Consider the following 22,239-nt stretch of genomic DNA (forward strand, 5'->3'; position numbering starts at 1 on the left):
TAAGCCTCGTAATTTAGGACGTTCTTTGTTCACAGCCATAAAAACTTAAACGTTCTATTCTGGAGAATGACATCTTACATCTCTGGACGCAGCAGACTTAATAACCGCCACTGTTAGTTTCTATGGTAAATTCAGATTTTGGCTTGGCATATATTAAAGTCAGTTACGGTTAAAACCCAATCAAGGAGTCACTGCTTCACACAAAACTAGAAAGCCTTACAAAATGACTTGCTGTATACAGGGTTACTTCGTTAGGGCCGAAAGCAAACAGCAATCCCCAGAATGCCCTTGCAGGAGAAAGTTGTCAGCACAGACTGGGAAACCTCCATACAGCTGTCAGGGTAGAATTTAGGTCTAATGAACTGCTCATCAGGACTTCCTTGTCATCTGTCAGTCTGTCTTCCCCTGGGCACAAGACGAATACAGCTTTACCACTGTGTGTGCTGCTGGTACTCCCCCCCTTCCAGAAGTTTTATTCCAGTTGGCACTATACCCAGAAGAACAGACTCTGGATCTAGATTTTAATGTTAGTGGTACTGATAGTAAAGAGGGAGCGGAAACTTGCAAGTATCAGGAGACATGTAAATTAAAACAGTTGTAACGATCCAGGAAGTCGAGGATGGTAGAAGCTGACGTGAATGTGGTTTATAAGGTGTCAGTGGGAAGAAGTGACAGGAAGCAGGATTAGTGTCCCAGATGGAGAAAGCAGTGTGGACCAAGACGGGGAAGGCACAAGGAGAAAGGTGTTTACTGTCCAAATAATAGCCACAAACTCCCCAGTCCAGCCTTGTTCATTGACCCTTAACCTAAGAGAGGAGGAGAGTGAGACCAAGAGACAGCAGAGGTCCTGGACTTGTTTTTTTAATTTCCTATTTTAGTTCAAGTACTACGAATAACACAGTTGTCTACACTTAATTTTCAAGTACTGTACACAGCAGTTTCTTACATGCATTATATTACTTAATCCTTAAAACAGCATTGTGATATAGGTATAATTTTTAGTGCTAATTTTCAACCAATAAAATGGAAGCTTAGGAAGGCTAAACAGCATTAGCAGTTTACCCTAAAATACGGTTAGATATCTCTGTCAGGCATCTATACTTTGCAGAGGCAAAGTGGAGGTGACCAAGTGGACATAAGTCTTGGCAAACGGGCTCTTGCTGTTTGTCTTCTTCACTAAGCCACCATCCTGACTGAACTTATCCCAGGCAGTCTAGCTGCCTGTGAGCAGCCATGTTTTCAGGGATTCTAACTTCAGACCTTTTGGGAAAAGCAAACATACTGCTGAATAGCAGCTTACTTCTGCTTTTGAGAGCAGAGGCCGTAACTCAGTAAGCTGATCACAAACACAAATAGGACAAGCTTACAGTTGGAATCCAGTGAAATTTCAGTCACACTCCCCAGTCCCCTTTGGTAATGGTCGATGGAAACCATTTGCTCAGTGTGTCTGCCCTGGTGGCAGTCCTGGAGTTGGTGACACTCCTTCATCTCATGGAGTCTGTAGGTCCTGTGAGCCTTCCTGTCTGGGATGGAGTGTACTCCTGTCTTGGTTTCCTTTGCTTCCTGTGTATAATTCGGATCTCCTTCTGCATGCAAGGCCATGTGTGTATGCAGTATCCTTGTTCTCAGAATGCCCAGTTGCTGCTGCTCCTACCAGCCCCTGGGTTTTGTAGTCACGTCACTGTGTGCCTCTTAAATGGAACTGCTCTGTGTTCTCTGGTCACAGGCCTGTGGATTCTCCTGCTGTGGAGTTCAGAGGAGGGGGATTTTCTCTGCTTCAGAGTAATTTGTAGTTTAAATCAGAAGTTAGAAAGGAAAGAATGTATTCTTTACAATGAGCAAACCTATGATAACTACATCCCATGTAATTATCTGAACTGTCTTCTCTTTTGACTAGAGTTTCTAGGGTTTAATTATCCATTTAATACCCCGTGTAGGAAAGAAAAAAACTGTAAATATGTATTAATAGGAAGTAATAGGCTCTCGGGATTAAATGAGACCATTATAGGTCACTTGGTTTCATTACAGAACAAATTGTAGATTCTTAAAGATACTGTAGTGTAAGTTATCTGCATGTCCAGTTAAATCATTTATAACAAACTTAGATGGTTTAGAATAATTTCACTGTTGTGTTTTTATAAACTGACAGGGGCTGGGGTAATGCTTCCACCCAGACACTCTATTTTAAATATTCTAGCAATTTGGCTAGAAGTTAAGATATGGTTTGTTGTAATGAAACCATGTATGCATACTGTATGGCATCCAAAGATGGATTCACTTTACTTTTTTAATGTTGTTTATCTAAAATAGTTCAATTATAATGCATATTCTTACGTTAGCAGCTAATAGGAATTAATCAGAGTTGGTATAAAATGTCCTTTTCCTCTTAAAAATAATTTCTAGGAAAGATCTACCTCCACTTCCTAAGAGCTATTACTGTTATTTTCCCCCAAGAAACAGCCACCAAGGGGAAATGTGGCTGAATGGCTCTGCTGGGCTGTGATCTAGAAGACTTGTTATGGTGTAGGACGTAGCGTAGTACCACTCAACCTTCCTAATGCTGTGACCCTTTGGTACAGGTTCTTATGGTGTGCTAACTCCCAATCATACAGCTATTTTATTGTTAATTCACAACTAATTTTGCTACTATTATGAATTATAATGTAAATATCTGATATGTAGGATTTCTGATCTATAACCCCTGTAGAGGGGTCAAGACCCACAGGTTGAAAACCACTGATCTAGCAGGAGAGTCAATGTGAAGAAAGGCTATGGAACATTCTTCCCTTGACGTAGCAGCTTACAAAGATCGTTGAGGATTAAGAAACTCTCCATTTTAAGCTGTTTGGAATTCGCAAGGGGTTTGAAGCGAATCAGGCAGGCCAGGAGCTAGACTGAAAGAAGGGGCATCTAAAGGTGGCCTGAATCAGCTACCAGGGCTGCTCTTGATGTGTGCCGGCACTGGGCAAGGCGCTTCACAGATGCCATTGTTGCATTATGTTGTAGTTCTATGGGGATGGAGAGTGGAGGATATAAGCCATGCTTGTCCTCCTTGGGAGGTGTTCAGCCACTGCCCAGCAAAGCCCTAGGAGTAGAAGAGGACTCGGGAGGAGGCAGGTCCCACTCAGGCACAGCATTGTGACTTACTGAGTTAGATCCTAGGCTTCTTGGGAACCATTTCAAGGATTATAGAGTTCTAAGATTAGAAATGTTTGTTTCACAATCACTGTCTGCAGTAGTGAGTCCTTAAAATCCTCAGTTTTCTTGAGATACAGAAAAGAATGACTTCAATTCATGGGGGCAACTTTCTCATATACTTTGTGGCAGAAAGATGCTAAATAATTTGCAGCAAGTGAAGTTTTGTGAGGTCACCATAGGCTTATCTCATCATTTTGTAACATTTTAATGACTTCCTTTAGAATTTCAAACTTAAAATTAAGGAAAGTGCCACCTGATTAAGAGACTGCTGCTTCTCTCTCTCATTGGCATTCTGGAGTGAGTTTGGCAGCCCCATTGGGGCCCATGTCACTTGCTTTGCCCCAGTGATTAAGCAGTCCTGAACAGAGGTAGTGTCTGGAATGTGGGCAACACTCTGAGCTCTGTGGCCTTTATCTTGCAAAGAAAACATTTGAGATGTAAAGGAAAACCTGATTTTCACCCATCATCAGTTATACCTTGTTGACTCCTTTAATTCTGGAATATATTAGTAAATATCAAATTTTTGCATCAGCAGACCCAGAGAAGAATGTAAAAAACATTGATAAAATGAGAATTGGAAAAGGTACCTTGCAATAGTTTGGATTGGGAGTAGCAGCTTGGATAAGCCAAGATAGCATTGGCAGAGTTCCAGTCAGGGCCCGGTTGGAACTGAGAGAAAATTGTGCAAGGAGAAACGCCTTGACAGTACTGCTAAGAGCACAAAAATCCCTCTGCCTATCACACGTCACCTGCGTGCTTAGCATATACATATACAGTCCCCTGGTGAGCAGGTCGGTCATTCACATAACATACACTTTCCTAGACAAACAGACCAAATCTATATAAAGGATATTTTAAAGTATTAAACTACTTAGTGTATTTAATATTATTAATCTTCTTGTCATTGCTGTCCTTATTAAGAGATGAAACTAATTTTCTGGCCATCTTCTAAAAAATGTTTTTAGTCCCTGTCTTTTTTTAATTATACCATCTTTTCCCCTTCTGTTCCACTAACTAGAACATTAAAAGTAACACATGTTGTTAGTTATTCCTCCTGAAAGGTGAAAAATGTGTCGGGCATATAGTTGGTGCTCAGTAAACATTGGTGAGGATGAAAGTGAATGAATACTTGATGTACAAAGCCATCTACCTTCTTGGAAGCTTTAAGAAGTATATTTTTATAGTAAACACTGGGAAAATATCTTCCATGTATCATCAGTTTTGTATTCTCCCACTTTAGGTTTATCTAGCTGCCTCTGCCCAGGATATTCATGGGTGCCCATGTGTGCATGCACACACCCGCGTGCCCTGAAATGCAAACACTTTAGAGTATAGAGGGGCACTGATTCCCTCTTGCCATCCATGCTGCAGATAATCTATTGCATTAATCACACAGCCCTTGGGAAATGCATGGAGAGTGATTAAACTATCATACACAATACAGTCAGCATGAAGCACTTGTCAAGACCAATACATCAAAGTTTAATTCAGTAATAGAGTGAATTAGAGCAAAATGAAACATTCTGCTCTCTAGGAAAGCCAACACCCATCATAAGTTCTTCTGCACTCCATAGAAAGCCAATGTGTTCAGAAATTGTTTTTATGAACAAATCAGTGTTCTAATCAGACAGACTATTGTAAGAACCCTTTCCCCTTCTTCTGGTATCTCACATAAGTAGCTGGTGTTTACTTCCCTATTGATACCCCAGAACAATCAGCACCGGTCAATTTGATCACTTTTTAGTAAGCCTTTTGATGGATTTCTGTCCAAATTGGTTCTCAGTGCCCAGCAAGAGGAAGACGACTTTCCAAGGCTCAATGATGTACTTTTCCGGAAGAATAGCAGACAGATTAACAAGAACCTACTTGTTTGTCTTGTGGTACCCTGTGCTGTAGTTGGGGAACTCACAGCCTCACAGTCTAGTCAGGACACAGAATAATAAATGAGAAATAAAAGGCAGCCGAAGACAGCCACGATGTAATATGAAGTGTGCTGCACAAACCATTTGAGGGTTGCTCTCCTACATTCGTACATGAAAATGAAGTAAATCTCTATTGTAAGAAGTCACTTGCCAACTGAGTGTTTTCAGAAATAGGTTTATATGGAGTTGGAGTCATTACCATTGACTGAACCGTGGAACTGTTTATGAAGATGCCCCAGAAATGAAGCCAGCGCAGAACACACGAAAGTGTTCGTGCAGGCTCCTGAGCCATTCCTTTACCTCACCTATTACTGTGTTTCCCCAGAGTGCAAAAACCACCCTCCTGCCACTCCGCCATCCTCTCTCCTTGTCTCTGATTTTTTTTTTTTTGTCTTCCCTTTGCTCCCTTGAAAAGGAGAGGGATGTTGAGGGTGTCGAAAGGCTGGCTGTGTGATCTCCCACAGAGTGGGGCTCCTAATGAGGCCAAGCTCACAGCACTGACAGATCAAATGCAATGGGAAAGCTTGTTTATTAGATAATGAACACAATCCAGGATGTCAGTTAACTCCCTTCAACTGTTTTCCTTCTTGACAAAAAGAAACTATTTCAAATTTATCTGGGAGTTTGGTTAGACGATGACTAAGCTTGTGCCATTTAGCAGGGCGTTTAGCCCCACTTAACCCAGGCATTCTTAAAACTTGCTGCACTATATCCCTTGGGTCTGATTTTGAAAAATTTCCAGAAATGTTTTAATAAATTAAAAGCTAGCGTATCAAATTCTAAGAAGAATGTTTTGCCAGTTAAACTTACTTTTCCAAACACGGAGTGATTGATGTATTAAAACTTCATTATGCCGATAATAACACTGTCATAATTAGGGTCACGGTTTTCGTGTGGTCTGATCCAAGAAGTTTTGTGACTGTAGTTTTGCTAGCACAACTAATTATGCCAGTGATCTCCTATTTGTGACTGCAATTAGGTATTTCATGGCCTCTACATAAATATGATTAGATAATTGGATCATGCATGAAATTTATACTATTAGAATAGCCTCTGAGAACAAAAATAAATATTGTGATTTATTTTATAACCATTGAACCCTTGGAAGTACTGAAAGTGATTGCTTTACTTTGCCTGCTACTACTTCATAAGACTTTACATGACACTGGTCTCTAGACACTTAACTGTTCATCTAACAGTGCTCATTTTTTTATGAGTGTGGAACAAGACAAAATGAGCCTTTGGTTTTTAGTCTGTTGGAGATGATGATGTCGTCTGTCTGGCTTCTCTGCCCTGCACCAGCCTTTTTCCTATTGTCACCACCTCTGCTTTCCCAGCACCATGCACATGAGTTCTCTTCCTAGAAGTTAGGGGGAAGAGCAGCATTTATAAATGGATCCAGAGGTGTCCATTACAGAAGATGAACAGATTTATTTTAATGAGTCTGCTTCCTTCCCCCTCTAAAAAAACACCCCACAAAAATCTGTGACTTAATCACTGAAATTATTTAATAGTATTAACACAAAATGGAACTGCTTGTGGAGTTAGGCATAGCAAGAGTCTGCAGCTGATTCATTTGCTCAATTCATAATGCCATGTCCAGGAATATACAGAACTATACAGGAATAGACAGGAAGGGGTCTCACTTGCATGCATTTCCCCAGAGATGCTGATACAGACTTGACTTGAACAGAGCTGACCGTAGTGTTTCCAGACAAAACAGGCTTCATCTGACTTGAGTAATCAGTCTCGAATCCTATGTTTAACTTTTGTTTGCCCATTTACTGTTTGAATCTGCACTGAAATTACTTATTTTCTGTGCCTGTCAGTTCTGAAAACTGCAGTTTTATTTTGTTTATTTGGGCTTTATTCAGATGGTTCTTGTTTGAATGTTCTTTCTTCTATCTGACCTGAGTGTCTATAAGCACAAGTAAAACCAGGAGAGTGTTGGATGACTTGCAGAGGACCCAGGTTTGATTCCCAGCACCCCCACAGTGGTTCACAGCCACCTATAACTCCTGTTCCAGAGGATCTGATGCCCTCTTCTGACCTCCAGAGGGACTAGGCACATATATAGTAAACAGACATACATATTAAACACACAGTAAACAGGCAAAACATTCATGCAGTAAAAATAAAGACACAATTTTAAAAAGAACCCAGTTTAGAAGTAAAGTACAAGGTATTAGTTCTAAGGATTTCAGGATACTCATAATTTTTAGTTAATAAAGTATACTTTAAAATGCAAAGGATGAAGTGATCCTGTCAAAAAACTAAAATCATTAGTCTTGGAAATTTCATAAATCCATGCTTAAAATAAGAAGAACAAAACCCCCATCTTTTGGCTATATAGCTAGATTAAAGGCTAAGTTGCTGTAGAATTTACAGAACCCTTGGAGAGGGTTCTTGCTCCCTCTTCTAATAGCTCCACCTCCCTAAACTCCAGCTGCTTCGCTACAGAGTAGTGCTTTCTGTTTGTTTGTTTTGAAAGGTAATGTGATAATTATGTAAATATTTAAAACAGGGTTAATGTGTTACTGAAAGCAGGGTTAATGTGAGGTAAAGATTCAGTAAAATGACGGCAATTATTGTCAGGTAAATAAGTATAGATGCCATTCAGTTTTAGAAATGTTGGTTATATTAGGTGGAACAATCTTTGTACCCTACAGATAGACATTTAGAGACGTTAAATGTAGAATCTAATTAGAAACCCAACATGTGTAACTTGATATTGTTAGGATTTTCCTTGAAGGGAGAAAGATTTGCATACAAAGCAGCATGCAATAATAATGCAGTATGTTTGGATACCTTCTATTTTGTTAGGTTTTTAGAATGACTTCTTGTTTGGCTTACAGCTCTTTTATCTGTTGAGTGATTTATTTGAATCTAATTGTTTGAGCTAATAATATCCACATATGCACAAGTTCTCTGTTGTGGAGGCTCATCCTGTGTACTGTAGGATGTTTAAGAAGTGCCTCTGGGACCTACTTTATATGACCAAAACAACACCGCATATGGCCAGATATCTCTAGAAGGGCACAGAGTCGTCAGTGGTTGAGAACCGTTATTCTCACTGTTGAGTTTTATTTTTGAGAAAAAAAAATAGATTCAGGAATAGGTGTTTGTTATCCTTATAAAATTTCACTATAATTAATGTACTTCTTACAATTTTTCATAGATATATTGGTTAAATTTAAAATTATTATCTATAAATATTACTGATAGTGGGTCGTAGTCATGAATGCACTGAATAAAAAACGGGCACGTTTATCTTTCTACAATGTCAAAACTTAGTGGGCAGGATTACTGCACGAGTGAGGTGATTCTAAGGCCAGAGAGGGTTCAAAATAACATATGGGTGAACAGAATTCTTGGGCTGTAGGTCCAGACAGGTGACTAAGAGGATAGACAGCAGGTCAGGGAGGCTGAACAAACACTGAGGAGTTATCTGCATCTTAGTGCACACACCAAGTCATCACCCGATAGACTGATCATCTGTGTTGACCACTTTTTATAGGGTCCAAGTGTGGTTACACCCTTTCCTTACTGATGGATATTTGATGAGGTCTTGATCTTTGTTTTCTTGATAGGATTCCAACACATCTATATGCCTCTACAGTAGCAATTCACTCTGATAAACTTAGAGTGTACCCTTCCTACTCCCAGGAAGAAGTCATTGTCATCCATCAGTAGTTGCCAGTGGGTGGCGCCAGATAAAGGGGGTCATTCATTATCTATTCAAATGGAAAGTTATCTACCATCCTCAATGGAGTCAAAAGTCTCTTGTAAAATGGAGTCTCTCAGTGTAATGCACAAGCTGAAAAAAAAAAAGTTTTCTACAATTTGGATTAACTCAGAGCCAGGAACAGCCTGATTTCAACAAGAATAGAGAATAAAATTTATATATTCAATATAATAGTTGGTTAGCTCTAACTAATATTTTTTTTAATTTCAGGCAAAATTATAGCTAGTATTTACCAAAAATAAAAGCATTAAAATTACCATATTTAAAAACAAGTACTCATCGGTGATAAATAAAAGGCTAAAAAATTACTTTTTCATTTCGTAATCTAGCACGTTTTTAAGTGCTTAGCGACTGTGATAGACTAAAGTGGGCCACATACTCCCTGCTTTTCCTTTTGTGGTATGGCACCGCGTTTCCTCTCTTGAGTCAAAGCAGATTTTACCAGTTGGGACAGGTTGTGAGTCAAAACCAGCAGTGTCAATTTCTTAGCTCTTGAAAGTTTGTTCATGGGGCTTGTGTGTGTGAAGCCTTCCTATATGAGGCAATGTGAAGTCTAGAGTTGGCAGAGACATAAGCGCAAAACAGCCTTACAAATTACGTAGACATTCTTGTCCCTGTTGTTTCAGTTAGGGAGCTGGCAGCGCAGTCATATGACTGGGCATTTATAGCTTGTCCAGAGTCGTATGTCGGGGCGTCCATAGCTTGTCCAGAGTCGTATGATGGGGCATCCATAGCTTGTCCAGAGTCATGTGACAGGGCATCCATAGCTTGTCCAGAGTCATGTGACAGGGCATCCATAGCTGGCCCCTTGAGACCAGAGCTTGTTGATGGAAAGAACAGTTTTTGTTGGAAATGTAAACAGTGAGTATGTAAGGTGGGCTAAATGGTGTTGATAATCACATATCTAAGTGTTTATTACAAAGACCTGGTGGGTACAATTAATCCTTGTCAGCCGCTTTTACTGAGAGTAGCTCCTGATGCATTGGTATTTTGTTACTAGCAGAATACAGAAGTAATCCAAAAGACTTTCAGAACAATCTTATGTCCCATTTCTGTACCTTTCTGCCCATGTTCTCTAACGATTGTAGTCGGATACAGAATGTGAACAGGTCTAAGACTGCTAAGTAGACAACTACTTCCCTTAGGTGAAAAGTATTTGTATTTTTCCTTGGGTGAAGGAATTTGCTTCCTTAGCTTGGGGTTCTTTTCCTTGATATCATATGGCTGAAGTCACTCACTGGGTGAAGACTAGTCAGGGCAAAGAGGAAGAAAGAGCATGCTGGGTGGTTTTATTAGCTCCTTTCGGCTGCTATAATAAAACACTGACAACAGTAACTTCCAGAAGAACGTTTTCTTCGGCTTTCATACAGTTTCAGAGGCATAAGAGGCAGTCATGGGGCAGGTCCAGAGAGCTCTAGAGTGTACATCTTCAAACCCAAACACAGGCAGAATATGCAAGCCAGAAGTAGGGTCAGGCTATGTATTCTCAAAGCCTGCCCCTAATGATGCATTTTCTGAGCTGCACTACCCAAATCTCCCAAACATCACCACCAGCTGAGAACCAGGTTCTCAGATGCCTGAGCCTCTGTGTGTGTGTGTGTGTGTGTGTGTGCGTGTGTGTGTCTGTGTGTGTCTGTGTGGCAGGAGGAGATATCTCACTTGATCCACCACATGGCGCTCCCTGGCCCCCATAGGCTCACGCTCATATCAGAATCAAAAATGCATATATAGTCCAACTTCAGACATCCCTGTAGTCTGTCACAGTTTCAACACAGTTTAAATATCCAAAGTCTCTTCTGAGACTCAAGGTAACTCTAGACTATAACTCCCTGGGGAGAAAAAAAAGCAAATTCCATACCTCAAACATTTAATAATCACAGAAAATACAGTGTCATTCCAAAAGAGAGGAATTGGGGGCATAGTTAGGAAATATTGGACCAAAGCAAGATCAAGCTCAGCAAGGCAAACACCACATCCTGTAACTCAATGTCCAGTGTTTGGGACTTGAATTTCAAAGGACTTAGATGGTTCTTCCCCTTGAGCTTTGCTGTCCTCTGAGGTCTTCGTTCAGGGACTCCTCTGTCACATGCCACCCAGGCTGCCTGGCTCTCTGAAACTATGGTAGAAGAACCCACAGTCTTCCATACCTCTAAACCGAGCACCAAGTGGATCACACTGTGAATTTCAGCTGCCAGTGATCCCTCTCCTGTTTCTCACATCAGCTGCCAGAGGTCCCTGTCCCCCTTTCTCACATCAGTCAGATTTTTTCTTTGTCAGTTGCTTTCTATGTGCAGTACCATGGGCTCTATTGCAGAAGTCAGAAGATTGCTAAATGTGAGCTTGCCCAAGGAACGCCTTTGTTGCAGTGCAGAGCTAGGGTTTTCTTTGTGGGCCTAATTTCCTTAGAAATTGACAGCTGTCAGCGCGTGCTTTGGCTTTAACATTGAACTTTGTAGTGCTCCTTCTCTCTCCACACTATACACTCTTGTTTCTTCCTGTGCTGCTTGTTCTGCTCACTGTAGGCCTGCATAAGGGGAATCAGTAACAGTTGCACAACAGACTCACCATTATGGTGTCTTAAAATCTCCTCCACCAAAGAAATTGATCCAGTACTTTTTAAAATTTTGTCAAGCAAGTTCTCAGGACATGGGCAGAAGGCAGCCAGATTTTTCATCAAAAATTTCCCATGAATGGCCTCTGAAGCACCTGCTAATATTACTCCCCATTTGAAACCTTGATCTGGGGCCTGCCTAGTTTATCTTTCTCTCAGCATGATTGTTTCAGGACTCTTACTAGAATTTCCTTCTTTTAAGTTCTAGTTTCAATCAATTTTCTTGCCCAAAGTTCTAGTCTTCTACATTTTTCCAAAAGAAAAAAACCCAACATGGTCAGGTTCTTTATAGCAATAGCCTCACTCTCTGGTGCCAACTTCTATGTTGGTCACTCCTCTGTTGCTGTAATAAACATGGCCAAAGGCAACTTATGAAAGAAAAGAGTCAGTTTACAGCTCCATAGGGACAGGAGATCATACAACAGCAAGAGGCAGGCATGGCTGCAGGAACCTGAAGGCTCACACCTTCCACCACGCACAAAGCAGAGAAGGGAAGGAAGGGTAAGGCTGCATAGTCCCAAAGCCTGCCCCTGTGATGCACTTCCTGCAGCAAGGCTGTACCACCTAAACCTTCCAAGCCATGTGACCAGCTGGGAATCATGTTCAAATGCCTGAACCTATAAGGAACGTTTCTAATTCAAATCACCACAGTGGGAGAAAAAGCTAGAGCTGATATGTGGCGTGGATAATTCTGAAACTGGGTGATGTGCACACCATAGATTTGATACTGACAGGGCCCTGGCAATGCTGACTAATAAGCACATCTTCCCACCTTCCCTTGGAGTCCTCGAAAGGGTTACCATTTCAGAGAAATCATAGAGTGGGATTTTATCATTAAATAACTTTTATTTTTACTGATTTTTATTGAGCTCTACATTTTTCTCTGCTTCCCTTCCTGCCTCTCCCCTCCCCTTCAACCCTCTCCCAAGGTCCCCATGCTCCCAATTTACTCAGGTGATATTGTTAAAGAACTTTCCTGAAAGTAACAAATACTTTAGGTACACTAGAGGGAAAAGAGATAAATGCCCAAAGTAGGACCCTGAATTAATAAAATTTGGAGAATGACTTACTCAATTTGGTTAATTTGGTTATTAAGGCTAATTACAGCCTTTGTGGTAATGACTGTTAAGATAAAAGACCGTATCTATTATGGAACTAAACTTGAATCTAGTAAGAACACCCATTCAGGATGAAACCTCTCTTTAGGGAGGTGAGCAGTAAAAGGGTATTACAAGCAAATTAGTAAAGACTTAAGTTTTTTGAAAGGAAAAAAGAAAAGAAATTCTCCTGAAAAAATGGAAATTTTCTAATTAGAGAAATGCAAGCATGAAAATCCAAGGCACATTTTATGAATCTCTCTTCTCCTCGGGTCATATAGAAGTCATTGAAATAAGCCAAGAATACTTAGGATCTTGTATTAAAGGCACCCAGCCTCTCTGAGTTTGATTTTTCTCAAGGCTACAGTCAGAATATTTGTAACCACCCCAGATTCACATAATATCTGATACAATCTCAAAGTGATAGTACCAAGAGGCTGAGCCTTGGAGGCGACTAGAACATGCACTCTCATGATGGAATTATTGCCTTTTGAAAGAGGCCTGTGGGGTCATTATGCCATGTGGGGATGCCTCGGGAAGATGCTGTCCATCAGGAAGGGGCAGTCCATTTCTATACTATGAAACACATACTGTGAAACATCATTAAAATGGGTTCTTCACCGACCAAAGTACATTCACATCTGTGTAGTATATCCATGATTCAGTTGGCTCTTTTATATGGATATGTCATAGTGTTGACCCATTTACTAGTTAGGGTGTTCAGATTGTTTTCAGTCTTTCTTCGTTCTCAAACTACTATAAGTACATTTTCCCACGTTCCTGCGTGAATATGTGTGTAGGAACGAGGTCTGGATCCCGTGGTAAGCGTGTTTTGTGGGTGACAGTTCACTACTTTACACTTCTGTACTTTGCCTCCTTGCAGTTGCGAACCAGTGGTTTTGATGTAATTTGGGTTTTTTTTTTTTTTCAAGACAGGGTTTCTTTCTGCAGCCTTGGCTGTCCTAGAACTAGCTCTGTAGAGTAGGCTGGCCTGGAACTCAGAGAGATCCACTTGCCTCTGCCTCCCAAGTGCTGGGATTAGATGGTTCAGCCATCAAAGGCTAGGCTTACAAACAAACCTTTTTTTCCCTCTTGGCAGTAACCATCATAATAGGAGTATCTGCCTGTGATTTTAACTTACATTTTTTCTAGTCATTAATAATGTTGAGCATGAAAAAAAAAAATAAATAAATAAAAAGGAGATCAGAGAAAAAAAAATAATGTTGAGCATGTTTTATTTTCCCCTGTCATATTGCCCAGTCTTCATTTCTTCTTTTGTGAAATGTCTTTCTATACTTTACAGTTTTCTAAAATCACTTTTTAAAAAGATAGAGTTTGCATGGAAATTTCCTATCCACCACTGGTCCCCAGTCACACATAGCCTTTCTCATCACCAGTAGTCCAAACACCAGGTTTATTTGCTCAGCTGATGAACTTGCACTGACACATTTCACTCAAACTTTCAGGAGAGTTGATGCTTGTTTTCTGTAATGGTTTTCATGAACTTCATCTTAATTGGATTTTTGTTAAATTTGACTTTAGTTATTCTTTTATTTTGTATTTTTTCAAGTGACCTTACATGCCTGCACCTAATATTGAATTAACTGCCTTTGCCACATTGTGTAGTAATCATAGATCTCTATCTCCCTCTTTATGTTATAGTTATTAACATATTTTTTTGCAGTTAAAAAATCTTTAAAACTTTGAATTTTTGTTTTGAATATTCATACAGATTTCAAAAGAGCAAAGATGGAAAACTAATCTATTTCCTTAGACATCGTTTCTGTTATTCTTCCTTTACTTCCAGATTGTTGGCTTTCTTTTTGGTGTTGTTTCTCTTTGATCAGAAAAACTTGCTTTAGCTTTTTTCTAACAGATCTTTTATGCTCTCCTTATTCTGGGAGTGCCTCTGTTCCACCATATTTCTGGGTGAGTTTTCACTGCCCGTGGAGTTCCGGATTGGCTTTTCAGTTCCTTCTGACACTCAACCATTGTATTCTGTCCTGTGCGAGTTCTGGTGCGAAATCACCAGTTACTTTTAATATTTGAAATATAGGATATCTCAGATATTCTGTAGGTGGCTTTTATTGTCATTGTTTTCATTTTGTTTGGTTTGGTTTTTATTTTGCTTTCAGTAGCTTATTATGCTATGGTTGGTCATGGTTTTCTTTGTGCTTTTGAGGGCGATTAGGCTTCTTAGATCTGTAAATTGATATCATTCTGCAAATCTGAAATGGTCTTAGTAATCATTTATTCCAAGGTTTTCTGTTTCTCCTCTTCTTGGAATTCAGTGACACAAATGCTAGGAAACCTTTGCTATTTGCCCACCTGTCTTTAGGATTCTGTCTGCTGTCATCTAGGTATCCTTGTTCGTCCACGGGGAGTTTCTGTCTCTTTCCCTGGTCATCACCATTTAGCTTTTGGTCCCAGTCAATGAATTCATTTAACATACTGTTTTCACTTCTCCAATTTCTCTTTAATTCTTTTTTATATAGTTTTTATTTCATTACTGGGAATGGTGTTAGGGTTTTTTGTCCCTCCTGATTGCTTTTGTCTTTATCTCATAGACCACAGTTCCTACGACTAGTGTCTAATTCTAACATCTCGCTCATCTTACTTGACATCTGTTGATTTTTCTTTTGAGGGTTGACACATTTTCTTATTTCTTTGTAAGACAATATTTTAGATTCTGGACATTTTGAATATTGTAAGAGTCAAGATTCTATTAAAATTCCCTAGAGGGTGAAAAAATTGAAACAACCAACTAAGATGATGGGACCATACTTGTCACAGCACTTGCGGGAGCGCTCCCGTGTCAGTGTGTCGGCGCCTGAGCTGTTGCTCTGAGGTTCTGTCTCGTGTACGTGCTGTGATGAGGACTGGGATAGCCCTCCTTAACTGCCCTGGGCTGGGTGTTCTTTCCCAGTACACACGGGGCGGGGGGGGGGGGGGGGCGGGGGTCTGTTTTTTCTTGCATGTGCCCCTGCAGTGTTCCTTGTGTGAAGTTATTAATCCTATGTCAAATCCAGACATGAGAGGTGATGAAAATAATAGCCACATGGGTCACTTGCTGTCTGTCCTCCTCCCTCTCTTTGGCCAGCTTGCTGATGGCCAAATAACTTTCTTAGAGACCTTGGGTTACTGCTTTTGACTTTGTCCAGAGTTTTTCATTGTAATCATCGAGAGAAAGAGAGCTTCTGGAGAGCTCACTCCATCTTGTGTTGTCTGTGACTGCTTGTTTGTTTCCCAGCCGCCCAGACCCGAAATAACCACACAGAAACTGTATTAATTAAAACGCTGCTTAGCCTATTAGCTTATGCATATTTCTAGCTAACTCTTACATCTTAAACTAACCCATTTCTATCAATCTGTGTATCACCATGTGGCTGTGGCTTGCTGGTAAAGTTCCATCTGGTATCTGTCTCCTGCTGCGGCTACATGGGTTCTCTTTGACTCTGCCTTCTTTCTCCCAGCATTTAGTTCAGTTTTCCTGTCTAGTTCTATTCTTCCCTGTTATAGGCCCAAGCAGCTTCTTTATTCATTATACAATAAAAGCAGCACATATACAGAAGGACTTCCCATATCAATCTTGGCTGACCACGTTTTGCTTTTAACTGGCATATGAAAAATTTAAAATGTAGATTATAAATGTCTGTGGTTTAGACAAGTTGAAGCTATTTTTTAGAAACTTTGTGTATTTTATTTTAAATTATTTTAAGCTGTTTTATATTTACAATATTAGGTGCACTAAAAATGAAAGACTGTTAAGCATCACTTTTGGCCAAAGAAAACAGTGTTAATTTTGTTTATTTCTGCCTTTTTTACCCAACTGACAGTTAACCATCAAAACAGAGACATTCATGCATGCCTTCCTAGAGAAAACATATTGTGAATGCTATGGGGTGTTACTAATATTTTAAAATTTATAAAATATTTGTGTTAACTACTCTTTTGAACTATACAGAAATCATAATAAATTCATCATTATCTTATCTAAATTATGAGCTAGCTATTCCTTTCCATTGATTTAATTTTTATTTTTGAGAAACTAGGAAAATGTTTATTAATATGTATTTTAGCATTTAGTGATTATATGAAGATTGGTACCCATTCAATTTGCTTAGGAAAGTGTGCTTAATGGAGCTGACTTTAATTTTGTTTGGTCTGATTGTCTCTGATACGGTATTTGACCACTCTGGAACTCACTGTTTACCACAAGTTTCCTCAGACTTGTGACTCTCCTGCCTTAGTTTCCCAAATGACAGCTCTGTGTCCTCATGCCTGGCTTTAAGTCTTATTTGTGAAAGATTTATTTTACTGACTTCTAAGCCTGAATGATACTACTCCGTTTATGTATGTGTTTGTGTGTTTGTATAAGAATGTGTGTACATATGCACATAATTATAGATACTAATTAATAAACATAATGTTTGAAATTCTTGTAAGGATACTAGGAACTTGTGTCCATAGTATAATTTTATTCTTATATAGTCTTTGTATAACTTTATTATACAAAGATAATCTGAAAGTAAATTTAATTTGGGGAAAGAATGATATGGAATATTATATTGAAGGGCCAATGTGTACACTTCATGTTTTGGACCCTAGGATTGTTTATGCTATTGACTTTTGTATATAAAGTATAATACAAATAAGAAGGTGCTTACAGGTAGATCTTGTGAACTACATCTCATCTTTATGTGTAACAGCACTTTGATCTTTTATTTAAAATTCAGCTGTATGTTGTCTTGTATTAGAGAACTGACAAACTTGTGTCTGTCTTGAAGTGATTCAAAATTTTTCTTTTTTTTTAGATTTATTTATTTATTTATACAACATTCTGCCTCGATGTATGCCCGCACGTAAGAACAGGGCACCAGATCTCATTACAGATGGTTGTGAGCCACCATGTGGTTGCTGGGAATTGAACTCAGGACCTCTGGAAAGAGCATCCAGTGCTCTTAACCTCTGAGCCATCTCTCTAGCCCCTCAAAATTTTTCTTAAGCTGTTAACCTTGAACCTTTTTTGTAGTTTTTTGAAATTTATTTCTTTGTCCTTTTTAGGTGCTCTCTGGATGTGTATAGTATTAAACCCTCACTGTAAGTTGGAGCAGAAGACAAGCTGGCTAAAACAGCTGAAAAAATGGAACAGTGTTGATGTCTGTCCCTGGGAAGATGGAAATCATGGTGGTGAATTACCCAACTTAACCAATGCCCTGCCTCAGGGTGCAAATGCCAGCCAAGGTGAGTTCACGGTGGCATCCTGCCCATTCTCACCTGCTCTTTTGTGTACGTGTTTTGCTAACAGATAATATATTAATGTTAACAGATAATGTGGGGACGTATTCAAGGACAATACATGGTTACTTTGAATGTATGCCTATATTTTAATTTTAAGTGAGAACACTATTTTTTATACACATTATAGATAGATATGATATTCCTATGTAGTGGTGTCTATTAAAATGATCTAATAATAGTTTAGTTTGAATTTTATTTTTTAATTAAAAATATAGAGTAGGGCAGTAATATTTATTATGTAAACCAGTGTTGAGACGTGACCATTTCTGGCTTTGTTGGTCAATTCATATTTGGGCTATTGTGCATTTAATTAGAAGTTCTTAGACTCACAGCAAGGAAGACTGAAACTGAGGGGCCTGTGATATTGTTGGCATTTGTATCAGGGAAATTGCGTATTGTAAAAGATTGTGTAGTATATTTGGCCCCACCCACAGTAGGCAAATAGTGCCCCCCCAGTCTCTGAGACAACCAAGAAATGTTCCCAGATGTTTCCAGAATAATCTATTATTTTATCCTATTATTTCAGTTTCTCTTCCACTCTTTAAAAACAAACTACCCCTTTGCTTGACTTTCTTCTCTTGAGATGCTCCTGAAATTTCTGGTCTTTTTCAGAATCACACTCTTAACTTGTTAAGTCTTGGCCAAATCTACTGTCATTTAGTAACTCATACCAGTATTCATGCATGATGCTATGCTTGGTGGGGTTCTTGAAAGTGACTTAAATCACGATAGAAGCAGGATTGGAGTCAACATTGGGAGGACCCAGAATCATACATTCCTTGCTGGCCACAGAGGAGCTGATATTCCTAAAGGAGATGCTATGTGGTGTGCTGAGTTCAAGTGTGTTGTTAACAGTGTTTTTGTCTTTACAAAGAAAGTCCACAGCACTAGTCCAATCAAAAGAGGTTTCAGGGCCTAGAAAGATTATTGGCAGGCTTTGTCCCCCCCCCCACCCGAGACAGGGTTTCTCTGTAGCTTTGGTTCCTGTCCTGGAACTAGCTCTTCTAGACCAGGCTGGCCTTGAACTCACAGAGATCTGCCTGCCTCTGCCTCCCGAGTGCTGGGAATTCAAGTATTATAGTGTTATTCAAGTTGTATTTGAAGTCCACCCTGTCTATATCATGCCCATGGTAATTTTATTTAATACTTAGATGTACCATCTCAAATCTCCATTTTTTTTCTCAAGTTGTCAGGTTTAATTGGTTAACATTCTTTTTTTTTTATTGCTAGGGAAAGGTTCTTTAATGTCTCCATAGCTGATCTTTAATCTTTTGTTTTTGTAATTGGAGATTTTCTTATTTTTGAGTTTTGGTTGCTGCTGTTTTGGAGGGATGCTAATTTGATATCCCTACTCTTTGCATTTTACTTTCTATTTATGATGTTACTTTGGGTTTAATATGAAAATTCTGTAGGTTTTAGAAACTGGGATGGTTGTGGAGACATTGCTCAGCAGTTAGGAACACTAACTGCCCTTGCAGAGGACCTGAGCTCAGTTCCCAGTGCTTGCATAGTCGCTTACAACCTGTTATTCCAGTTCCGGGGATCTGATGCACACTCTCTGCCTCTGTGGGCATGGACTCACAAGGAGGCAAAACACCAAGACATTTAAAGAAGTGATGTGGCCTCCAGGACACCAGAGTTCATTTACAGTTTGGTCTAGGCAGTGTAAACCCAGGTCTATATTTCAGAGGCAGTATTTGCGGCTATTGTGCCAAAGGCACCAGCGTGTCTGCTTTTAGCAGAACTTTGACGGCCCTTTCTGAGAGGCTGTGAGAAGAGCCATTCCTGCAGAGCGTGCTGGCTACCATCCTACAGAGGGCATGTTTACTCATACCTAGAGCACCTCTCCAGAGCAGAGCCTGGGGACTTAGAGGCCAAAGCCATAGCATGGCACTGAGGTCACTGTGCCTGTGGGACAGATGTGTTAGAGTACAGGCAGGGCTTCTGATGCCCACCGTGACTAGGGTGACTTAGTAGGCGAGTGAAGGGCATCAGGATCATACTCTCTCAGGAGAAAGCCAGTTTGATTTTTGTAGATGTTTAAAAAAAAAGAATTACTCCCTTCACACTTTACCAAATTTCCTATTTATTGTTATAGATAGTTAATTTTTAATGCTTATGAATGCATATGTATTAATTTTTATGCTTCTTGTGTGATATGCCCTCTGTGGTCACTTAAAGTTTTGTGAGAGTTTAGTCTTTTTGTGGCTGTCGGTTCTGTTGGTATCTTGGAGCAAACTGGTTTTAAAAGCTGTGTACGTTCCCCATTTTTCTCTGTGCTGCCGTGAAACAGGAACAGCGTGGTTTGTTCTTCTAATGAGAGCACACTACGTGCTCGTATTGGCACCCCAGATAGAGAACCAAGTCAGTACTTGGAGCCCTTAACTCCCTCTTTCACAGTGTATTATCAAGTTGCTATTTTGAAGTTTCTTTAGTTTTAAGTTTTACCTCTGCAATTTGAAATAAACTTTAAGTGCTAAGGTCATTTAAAAGTACCTTCAGGATACTTGAATTTTAGGACATTTAATTATGAGAGGTCCCCAAACTGTTTTTTTTTTAATTTATTTATTTTGCTTGACAAAAGGCTGCTACAGGTTGGGCCTGTCTTCCAATTTGCAGGGTGGTCATCAGTCTACTGCCAGCAGGGATCCTAGTCCGGAGTCACAGAAGATGATCGCTTATGTCTCTTTATCTGTCATCTGTGCACTTCGATACGTCTTCCTCTAGATATGGATAACTAATGAGATCAACCTGCAGTAATGTCTTTGATAGACTGCCAACAGCTATCGTAGGTGGCTGCATTAGTTGAACGCGTAGTAAGGGGTGTATTGGATTCTTAGCAGTACCTGGCTGTGGGATCCTGACAAGCCGTGGTGTTTTCTGCTCAATTTCCCCGAGCAACCTAGATAGATGAATTCTCTAGGCTCTTCTTCGCCACACGCTTGTGTTTGCTGTTCGTGGTTTGCCGGCTATCTGCTCACACAGGTCCAGGGGCAGGAAGATAATCCTTGCCATAAGGAAGCTCCACAGTTTGCTCCTTATTCAATAGAGTCTCAGAGAGCAGTGCAGGGGGCCTGTACTTGATCAAAATTAAGTATACATAAATGACTGTTGACTGCCCCATGATTTAGTGGATCCTTGTGCCACAGTTGAAGGTGAGTTTAGAATTGGGGCCCAAGGGGCGGGAGTGCCTGTAGTCTCTTTAGGGACGGAGTAATCCAAGGAGCTGAGGTGAGAACGGTCTTTATTCCCCAAACATTTCTTTTCTTCGTCAGGTCCTGAACCTTGAACCCCCTTCGGACTGTATGCTTCTGCTCTCTTGTGATGCCCCGGCATGCATTATGCCGGGGACATCACACCAGTCATGGAACCTGCCCAGGAGTCAGGAGACAGCCTGTAGGGGCAAGGTAAGTGCGCTGGTTTGTTTTGTAGCTATGTTGTGTGGCTTTGTGAAATGTTAAACATATGCATTTATGCCCTTTGGGATATAAAGTGGCATTTAATCATTATATCCCAAGAAGCATAATAGTTTTAATTGTGCAAAACCGCACAATATAGTTAAAAAATACAACCAAAAGCACAACCCTTATGCATATTTTTAAGGCTGACTGCATCTTCCTGAAAGGTTCCATGGCTGGTGTCGCATCTCTTGCACAGTGTTTGTGAGAGCTGTTGATCCCATCAGGGGCAGCCCAACACAGCACCTCAGAAGTGGGGAGCAGTGAGTTTTCACTTTTTTTTCTTTTTTTAAAGCTGAGTGCCTCTTTTGAGTATATTTGGCATGGAGACTAGACTTGACAATTCGTTTTGCAGGATGCCTTGAACTTAGCTTTTAGTGGCTGCAGAATGTTTGGTTTGATGAAGCCAGTGAGTAACTGGATGCTCTTTAGGCTGACTGCCTTCTAGAATTAGGATGTGAGAATATTCACTCACCCTTCCCCCTTCTGCTTAGGGGGTGCAGGACAGTGTGTGTGGGTGTGTTCATGAACATCTGGCCACAGAATGGTGTGACTGATTTATTCACATGTGAATAATAGCTGACACGGCTTTCTGAATTGCGGAAAAAACAGATTCATCGAACAGGCCCCATCGGACAGTGTTCACCAGAGCCATCGAGGCATGTGATCTCCACTGGCAGGATAGTCACTTGCAGCACATTATCAGCAGTGACCTGTACACCAACTACTGTTACCATGACGACACTGAAAACTCCCTCTTTGACTCCCGAGGGTGGCCCCTCTGGCATGGTAAGTGGCCAAACCGGAAAGACATTTCCATGACTTACTTCTTTGTTTAGTTTCTATAGCATTATTGGAGTGGGAGGCGGAGAATTGAGGCATTCAGTGGGAGATGGATGAATGCTTG

The 22,239-nt window shown here is 40.2% G+C and overlaps 1 protein-coding gene across 2 annotated transcripts in view; it reads left to right on the forward strand.

The window, feature by feature from the left end:
- The window catches only part of Zswim6 (zinc finger SWIM-type containing 6), a 173,430-nt gene that overhangs the window by 132,008 nt on the left and 19,183 nt on the right, over positions 1 to 22,239 (forward strand). For both annotated transcript variants that reach the window (XM_050160471.1, XM_050160472.1), the window contains exons 5-6: positions 17,638 to 17,817; positions 21,945 to 22,121. In XM_050160471.1, the coding sequence (XP_050016428.1) occupies positions 17,638 to 17,817; positions 21,945 to 22,121 (357 nt within the window). The remainder of the gene's footprint in view (positions 1 to 17,637; positions 17,818 to 21,944; positions 22,122 to 22,239) is intronic.

Source organism: Alexandromys fortis, unplaced genomic scaffold (genome assembly GCF_014885135.2).
Source record: "Alexandromys fortis isolate MF-2015 unplaced genomic scaffold, M_Fortis_MF-2015_v1.1 scaffold_76, whole genome shotgun sequence".
Classification (NCBI taxonomy): domain Eukaryota; kingdom Metazoa; phylum Chordata; class Mammalia; order Rodentia; family Cricetidae; genus Alexandromys; species Alexandromys fortis.